The sequence below is a fragment of the Anomalospiza imberbis genome, chromosome 1 (assembly GCF_031753505.1).
Source record: "Anomalospiza imberbis isolate Cuckoo-Finch-1a 21T00152 chromosome 1, ASM3175350v1, whole genome shotgun sequence".
NCBI classification, from domain to species: domain Eukaryota; kingdom Metazoa; phylum Chordata; class Aves; order Passeriformes; family Viduidae; genus Anomalospiza; species Anomalospiza imberbis.
In genome coordinates, this window is record NC_089681.1 from 149,706,997 (window position 1) to 149,715,958 (window position 8,962).

Here is an 8,962-nt window from a genome sequence, read left to right on the forward strand (position 1 = left end):
ACGAGACCCCGGCTCCCCGCGGCGGGCCCCGGCTCCCCGCGGCGGGCCCCGGCTCCCCGCGGACGGGCCCCGGCTCCCCGCGGCGGGCCCCGGCTCCCCGCGGACGGGCCCCGGCTCCCCGCGGCGGGCCCCGGTGCGGTGCCCATGGCAACGGGAGCGCGCGCCCCTCCCCTCCCCTCCCCTCAGCGCAGCCGCCATGATGGCTCCCCCCTCACACCCCGCTGCCCAGCGCCGTGCCCGCCCGCCCCGCACCGAGCCCGGCTCCTTCTCCCCGCTTCGCGGCCGTACGAGCAGGAAAAGGCGTCGGCGACCCTCCCCCTGTGGGGGAGCAGCCCAGGGAGTCAAGCTGAGTCAACCAGCTGGGAGTCAAGGAGAGCACCGGCTGGGAATTGCCTTTCCAGGAGCGCCGCACCCTCCTCGGGGGATTTTTATTCGGCTCACGCCGGCCCTCTGCTGCGGGATGGGAGCCCCCGGCCAACAAATCCATAGGCGAACAATTATTACCTCCAACTGCTCACTTTTATTCGTGTTTAATCTCCCCCTGCTCGGTAGGACAGGTCACAGAGTGGTAGGTGCAGTCGGTACCTCGTATGTGTAACATCTGAGACTGTCACCATGGAATGTCAGCTGACAGGAAAATAGGTGCTTTTTTAAAAACTGGCTTTTATTTTCGTGACTGCTGTTGGAAGTACAAGGAGATTGAGTGTAAAATAACTCACGGACAAGGATTTTAACACTGCAAAGGTGATGGGAGGGCTTTTCAGATTTAAATGTTTTAAAATTTTCTGTGGGGAACAGTACTGCAGAAATCAGCTAGATCATACACTTTAAAAGCATTAAACCACCAAATTGAAATTTAGTTTTCACAATCTGTATTTTAAATGTTACATTTAGATGTTACTCAGAAGAACACCCTAAATAAAGTTACAAAATATCATAATCCAATGGTCTGATATAGCAAAAATAGGGAGCCTGTGTCTTCGTTAACAATGAATAAATATAACATTTAAATAGCTTAAACATACTTATATCATACTTTAAATAAAAAATATAAATGTTTATATAGCTCTCAATATTTTAGAAGTCATTTTGTGCTACTGGCAGCTTCTAAATTACAAATTTAGAGGCAGAGGATAGAAAATGACAGCAAGGCGTTCCTGATGTTCCCTGACGGAAGCCAGTTCAGACATCGTGGTTTTGGGCAACAACAGCAAAAGAAGTCACCAGTTTCAGGACTGAGTTGAAGGAGAAGATAGAGGGATTGCACTCCACGATATCCCCTAAAAACTGGGATGTGGTGGTGTCAATCGGAGAGACCCAGATCCCAATACCCGCTCCCCCAGGTCACATTCTGAGGCTGCCAGGTTCAGCACAGTGTACCATACACAAAATAGAACAATTCTCTAATGCCATGTATTGTTTGTTTTCCTCAAGAGCCCCTCAATAGGAGGGTTGGAGCTGCAGTACACAGGCCACCACCAGGACAGGGATTTCAGATGGCTTCCCACTATTCCTTGGGCTTCAACACATGCTCCCGGAACATGGAATACACCACCCCTGCAAGACAAAAATAAAAAGCACAATTAAAGAACTTTGTTAAATTAGAAATAATGGGTTTCAAAGTCTCAACAGTTCTCAGCTGCATTTTTAAATAAACACTACAAAGTTCTTCATACACAGAGAAACCAGGTATGAAAATACACTATTTATGAAAATGCAGATCCTGAGCTAATTCTAGTTGATTCTGTGGCCAAAGTCAAGCTTTTCTGTTGTTGCTGCTGGGAATGCAGTATGAACAAACAGTGTTTCATGGGATGTACATTTACACATAGATAAGACCTGGGACGTACAGATCAGGGGCACAATGTCCCTGTACATTCAGAGGCATAAGTCCAGTCCTGAAAAAATATATATACATATAAATATATATTAAAAAAATATAATCACACGCTCTAGATCTTCCAATGCATTAAATGTAGAAACAGCAACATATTTAGAAGGGAAAATATTATGAATGTTACAAGGGAAAGTGTCAGATGAATGTTTTCTTTTTTTGGCCTGAAAGAGGCAGAGATGCAGAACCTCACATCCCACATCTAGACATAATCAAAACTGCTACTCTGAAATTAAATACTTAAGTACATAAAATCAGATTACTCCAGAAAGGCTGACTGAGCACCAGTAAGGAGCACGAAGATCCTGGAATAAATGTTCTGGATGCTTCCACCCAGCCATGCCAGCTCTGTTATCCACTGGAGAGATCCAGGAGGCTCTCCATGGTTTGCCACTGCCAAGGACAGCTCCTGTTCCATACGTACCACACGTCAGGGCTCCCACGGCGAAGCCCTGTGCTGCCACGCGCATGTGGATCAGGTGAAGGGACAATTTCATGTCACCTCTGTGCTTCAGCTTGTACAGCCCGTAGGCAACCAAGGCGGTGAATCCACCCATCCCTGCAAGGCAAGGAGAGCATCCCTCTGAGTGGAGATCCAGAGCAGCGGGGACCCACCTAAACAAAACAGCCTGTGAACCACTGAGCTGTTCAGGTTGGAAAAGACCCTTAAGATCGTTGAGTCCAACCATTCCCCCACAACTGCCAAGGCCACGGCTAAACCATGTCACCAAGTGTCACATCTATACAGGTTTTCAATCCCTACGTGGATGGTGATTCCACCACTGCCCTGGGCAGCCCTTTCCTTGAAGAAATTTTTCCTAATATCCAGTCTAAACCTCCCCTGGCACAACTTGAGGCCATTCTTTCTCATCCTAAAAGAAGCCTGTTTTGGTCTAATCACTCTGGTTTTGTGTACTGGTAAATCCTAGCCCCAGTTTCACTCCAGTGCCACCTCATTCAATGCACACATCAGTTTAGGGAAGAGCAAGAGACTTCCACCAGCATTAAAATGCCAAAGGAGCAGCTCGAGGGGTCAGAATTCCCTGGATATTTTTCAGACAGAACCAGGGCTCCTCACACCTCCTTTCCTGCATGGACACTCACAGCCAGGACCCCCACCCAGCTGATGCTCAGACTCTCAGTGTGTGGATGCTCCCTGATGTATCCACTGGCCTGCTGTGGTTGCTATTTTGGGTGTTGTCACATTTGGCCAGGTGCCACCAGGACAGGACAAGTCACATGTTATTGTCCCCAAGCTGTGAGGAGGGAGGCTCCAGCAGGTCTCTTTCCCAGGGCCAGGATTCACTGATAGTCCTTGAGCAGAGCAAACAGCCCCGGCTTTGCCAGCTCCAACACTGATGCTTTCACAGAATACTCAGCAGAAATGCATACACTTTTCAAATTCCATCTATTTCATTCCATTTTTAGGATTTGCACAGTTCATAGGTGCATGCCAAGTTTTAAGTGCTGTGTATATTTTACTGAGCAGAGCACAGGCAGTTTGTCTACCCTGAGCCAGAGCATTACCAGTGCCACCAGAAAGCTTAAACACTTAATTCACTCTCATTAAATACCAATTAAGAGTTTTAGGACCATCAGCCCAGCTCTGACACAGGTCAAAAGTGAGTTCTGCCAATCTGCTTCAGGGAACTGGAACTCCTGGAGTCATGGTTCAGCCCAGCAAGGTGAGGACAAAGTGCAGTGACCACGGAAGCAGTGACGGAAATCTGCTGGCAAATGCTAGGAACAGTTCACCCCGAGTGACCCCGCTGATCTCCATTTAAGGTGGCTGGAAATCAAAACGTGTCCTGTGTCACACAAAAGCTGATCCCTGTTCTCCTCAGAAGCTTTTTAGGAGTCTCAACAGAGAGCCTGAGAACTTTAACTACTTCCTCAAGCTGGGGTAACAAAAATTACTAAAAAAATGTATTTCAAAACCAAGCGATCGCAGCAGAGGGCTGAAACATTTACCAGACAGGCTGTAATTTAAATCCTTCTAGTTTGTATTTTGATAGCTTTTAAGTCACTTTGTAGTACTCACATAATTCCCAGGAACTGTGCTCCAGAGCAGCTGCACAACATACTCCCTAACCACTTGACAGCATCACCTTCACATGTTTCCTAGCCTCACCTAAAAAGCCTTTCAGGGTTTGTTGGTTTGGGGTTTTTTCTTATACTTGTAGGTTCTGAGTTTTTTATTTAAGGTAACAGACCTCACCAATTTCCCTCTTTCTTTTAGGACAACTATTATGGGGAGGTAATTTTTAAGTAATTTCTTGTTTACAGAAAAAAGGTGAACAGTGATGGTGTTTCCTACATCAATAGTGCAAGCACATTTCTCCATTTTCGAACTCACCAATGGGCACAAACGGCGTCTCCTTAAATTTTTTGATCAGCTTTGAGGTCTGGCTGGTCTCTGTCTCATAGTCAGGGTAAACAGATTCCTGGCTGGGTGACATTGTGGCTGTGAAGACAAAGAACCTCCCTTCAGGTTTTGGAAACCCCAAATAAAGAGAATCTTTAGGAAAAGAAAATCCCTTGTCACAAATATCCAGGTAGTGAGATATAAGAACAGGCACCATGGACAGATGGTTAAATTCAAGTGAAGCCTTGGGAAGCAGGACTGTGCTTACCAGGAGAGGTAAGAACAAAACAAAACCAAAAAAAAAGTAGGAGAGCAACAAATTTTTGCCATCTGTTTTCACACCATTAGAGATCCCAGTGATCCCCGCCATGCTCACAGGCAGCCACAGAAAGCTTTGGTCACTGCCTGCCTTTCCTTTTAGGAATTCCATGCCTCACCACTCCGCTTGGCTTTCGCAGGCTGGTCCTTTATGGCAGTTCTGACCTCAGCAAAGTTCACTTCTCCCCCCTCATTCCCTGCCAAGAGCAGCAGCTACACCAGCTGGGTCGGGAAGCACGAGCTGCTGCACAAGGTCAGCCCTGCCTGGCAGCTCCTCAGTCACTACAGCCTATCCCACATCAACATAACTCCAAATTCCTGATGGAGAACACAGGGATGGGAAACAGCCACCTCCGAGGAGCTGCTGAGCAAGTCCTGAAGCCCTCAATCGGTGCAGACTCCTGTGGGGTCACATCAGAAGTCATCCACAGGTGATTTCTCACCTTCCCCCAAGGAAAATAAAAAGCAGCAACAGCTTGAGAAGGGCTCCACTCACAGAACCATCACCACCAAAGTGAGACCATCCTGCAGAACTTCCCAGCTGTTTGTGTTGGGAATTGCATGGATTACACCAAGAGCTGTTCCCTCCTCAGCACTCCATTCAGATAATGACAATTTCTGCCAGTGACACCTCAGAGGGCCCTGCTAGAAAAATCTCTACTGCTATTGCTCAGCTTTGCCACCAACGGCAAAACACAGCTCAGGGGCACATAGAAAGGCTCCAAGCTCTCAGAATAAACCAAGAGGAATTTCATTAAGCAGGTGCCAGTAACCTTAGGCACAAGAGACATTTCAAATGTGGCTGTGCTCCGTGGTTACGCAGCATTTTGTGCACACCCATGTGAGCAGACTGACTGGTTCTCAAACCATTTCCTCTGCAAGGCCAAAGGCTTTGGTCTCTCTGTGCCTGCTACAACCATTCTTATTTGCTAAAAGTAAGCCATAATTTTAGCCTGACTCATTCAGAGAAGGGAACAAGAGCTCTCCATCACTCAGCAGAGGAGGAGACAGCCAGAGGTGAGATTTACACAAGAAAATTATATTAAAAGTGAAACAATTCATCCACCACAGGAAGTTTCTGTGACCTTCAGCTCAGACCAAGATGGGCACAGGGCAGAAGAAACGGGGTGAAACACACGGCCCGGCTGCCCTGACCTTGCCGACACCGAACAGGGAGGTCAGGGCACCGGTGTGACCGGTGCCACCCGCAGGGGACACTGAGGGAGGACCATGGGTGGGAAGGTGACAGGTCACAGCATCCCTCCCGGCAAGGGGGAGGCCCTGGGTACCCCCAGGCTGCCTTCCGCCTGCCCAGCTCCACGTGGGGATCCTTCCCCACTCCAGCCCCAGGCCCCCGCACCCCTCCTGGAGACTCGGCCCCAGGCACCTTCACCGCGCTCCGGCCTTCTACCCCACGTCCCCGGTGGGGCCTCTGCTCCACTCCTGCCGCAGTCACTTCCCCCTACACGGGAGCCCTTCCTCGCTCCAGCCCCAGCACCCGCACCGCCCTGCAGAGCTCGGGCTGTGTCTCGGGCTGTGTCCCGGGCTGTGTCCCGGGCTGTGTCCCGGGTCCCGCCCGCCCCAGACCCGGCTCTCACCGCGCTGCTCCGGTACCGGCCGGCGTCTGCCGCGCCTTGCCCCGCCCCCGCCCCTTATTGGCGGCTTCCGCCCCGCCCCTCCGCCGGGACCACAACTCCCAGCGTGCCCCGCGCCCGCGCGCTCGCCGACAGCCAATGCGGAGCGTGGCCGCGACCACCGCTTCCTTATACGGGCGCGGGGGCGGGGCGGGCGGTGACGTCAGCGCGCGGCGCCCCGCATTGCGGCGGGGGGGCGGTGGCGCGGGGCGCCCGGCAGGGGGCGCTGCGAGGCCCAGCCGCCCTTGCCTCAGTGCCGGCCCTTGCCTCGGTGCCGGCCCTTGCCTCGGTGCCGGCCCTTGCCTCGGTGCCGGCCCGGTCTCGGTGCCGGCCCTTGCCTCGGTGCCGGCCCTTGCCTCGGTGCCGGCCCGGTCTCGGTGCCGGCCCTTGCCTCAGTGGCGGCCCTTGCCTCGGTGCCGGCCCTTGCCTCAGTGCCGGCCCGGTCTCGGTGCCGGCCCTTGCCTCGGTGCCGGCCCGGTCTCGGTGCCGGCCCTTGCCTCGGTGCCGGCCCGGTCTCGGTGCCGGCCCTTGCCTCGGTGCCGGCCCGGTCTCGGTGCCGGCCCTTGCCTCGGTGCCGGCCCGGTCTCGGTGCCGGCCCTTGCCTCGGTGCCGGCCCTTGCCTCGGTGCCGGCCCTTGCCTCGGTGCCGGCCCTTGCCTCGGTGCCGGCCCTTGCCTCGGTGCCGGCCCTTGCCTCGGTGCCGGCCCGGTCTCGGTGCCGCCCCGCGCGTTCGCGGTACCGGGGCCCGGGCGGGGTCTCGGAGTCTGGGTTAGCCCCGTTTCAAACAGCGGCTCCGGCATCGTCTGCAGGGCGGAAAAACGGCTGCTGGTGGCTTCTGCAGCAGCTTGTCTGCTTTTCGCTTCAGAAACTTCCCGTGTTGTCACACTGCGGCGTGGAGTCGGGTGGAGAGAGACTGCTGGCAGCACCTCTCGGAGTGACAGGACAAGGGCGATCAGATTTAAAGAAAAAAGGAAGAGCTTTAGATTAGATATTGGGAAGGAGTTGTTCCCTGGGAGTTGGTGAGGCCCTGGCACAGGGTGCCCAGAGCAGCTGTGGCTGCCCCTGGATCCCTGGCAGTGCCCAAGGCCAGGCTGGACACTGGGGCTTGGAGCACCCTGGGACAGTGGGAGGTGTCCCTGTCCATGGATTGTACGGCAAATCCCGCTGGGAAAAGCCGGTGTCCGTAAAGGAGACAGAGGAGTCCTACAGCTTTATTCGGGTGAAGGGAGCGAGGCCACTGGGGCACATCCCCGCGGGGTTTTCTCTCCCGAGGTTTCGGAGGGCGCAGCCTCCTTTTATCCCAAACTCCTGGCCGCTCGTTGCCCTCGTCCTTCCCCCGCTGGCCAAGGTACCAGGAGGGTGCAGCCTTCCCGAACTGCCTGCCACATATCCTCCCCCTTGAACACGTTATTTACCCCCAAAGTTTAGAAACTCAGGCTTGTGCAGCCCCATTTGGCTGTTTTAGGAGTCAAAATGCCCGGGCTCTGTAACAAACCTGCTGCTTGAAGTTTATAATATTGAAACATTGAGCCCCATTTCAGAGCCGTTCACAACCATCCCCTCACCCATGGAATTGTTTGTAAAGACATCAGCAGACATCTCCCCTGTTAGATGAGATGGTCTTTAAAGTCCCTTCCACCCAAACCCTTCTGAGATTCTGTGAAATTTGGGCTCGCTCTTAGTCCTTTGCTGAAGAGCTTCCACCTGATGTCAGAATCATGGAGTGGTTTGGCTTGGAAGGAACCTTAAAGTTCATCCCGTTCCACCTCCTGCCATGGGCAGGGACACCTTCCACCAGCTCAGGTTGCTTCAAGCCCCATCCAACTTGGAACACTTGCAGGAATGGGACAGCCACAGCTTCTCTGGCTTTGCTTCAGTCTGAATTTCTTGCTGCTGAATTATGTCATTGACTATGTTTTCCCATATTTCAGCTTTCAAGCAGACCTTGTTTTACCCCCACTCCGTGGCAGGATTTTGATGCCCAAAGACAGCCTAGAAATTGCTCCTGACTTAAGCCGTATTCTGGAAGAGGAAGAAGAATCCACCGGGATTCCAAAGATCCCCAGAAAACCTTCTCCTAAATCTGAGAACAGCTTGTCAGAGAAAACCAGCAAAGATAAATCCTTCTGTCCCTAAGCCCAGTGCTCCCGTGTGGTGTTTGTACCTCCCCATCTCTGAGCTGGGGGAAGGCAGAGCTGCTGCACCTGCAGGGTCACTCTGCCACTGACATGTGGCATTTCGGGCAGCACAAAATAAAGTGGCTCAGACAAGCGCTGCATCTCTCCAAATGTGCTGCCCATTACCCCTAATCTCGTTACCTTAATTGCCAAAGCCATTAGGGCCCTGCAGTCTGAAAGGAAACAAAAAATCGATGCAATTACCAGCCCTGAAATTGAGTTACAATCTTCTAATAAATTACAGCGAAGGCCGCTTTCTCCAGTGACTCTCAGAGGCATGTTTAATTCTCTGCTTCGGGGCAGAAACTCAATTAAAAACAAAAACTTATTTCATTTTAATTGCTGGCCTAATGAAACCTCTGTCACCTGCAGCTTCCTTGTGTGTGTGTCCAGTGTTTCAGCTCTACGAGTGGCTTCTTGCTCTTTGCTAATGTGTGAGTTGCACACACATAATAATAATATATATTTATTACAGGTTATATTTTAAGTGCAGCAGCAGCTGATGGTGGCAAACATGGAAATGGGTAATAATAACAAATTTCTCTTGTGAATCCTTTGTGAATCTTTGCGGATAT

General features: G+C 52.0%; 1 protein-coding gene across 2 annotated transcripts; it reads right to left on the bottom strand.

Annotated features, from left to right (window-relative positions):
- Nucleotides 1-855: 855 nt before the first annotated feature.
- Nucleotides 856-6,234, bottom strand: HIGD1A (HIG1 hypoxia inducible domain family member 1A). 2 transcript variants are annotated; one of them, XM_068176187.1, is made up of 4 exons: nucleotides 6,176-6,234; nucleotides 4,251-4,358; nucleotides 2,319-2,453; nucleotides 856-1,557 (listed from the first exon to the last, which is right to left on the bottom strand). In XM_068176187.1, exons 2-4 carry the CDS (start codon nucleotides 4,351-4,353, stop codon nucleotides 1,508-1,510), a joined length of 288 nt encoding a protein of 95 aa, XP_068032288.1. In that variant the 5' UTR covers nucleotides 4,354-4,358; nucleotides 6,176-6,234; the 3' UTR covers nucleotides 856-1,507. The 2 variants fall into 2 exon arrangements, with proteins under 2 accessions (XP_068032288.1, XP_068032295.1); XM_068176194.1 differs by lacking the exon at nucleotides 6,176-6,234 and adding an exon at nucleotides 5,021-5,162.
- Nucleotides 6,235-8,962: the final 2,728 nt, after the last annotated feature.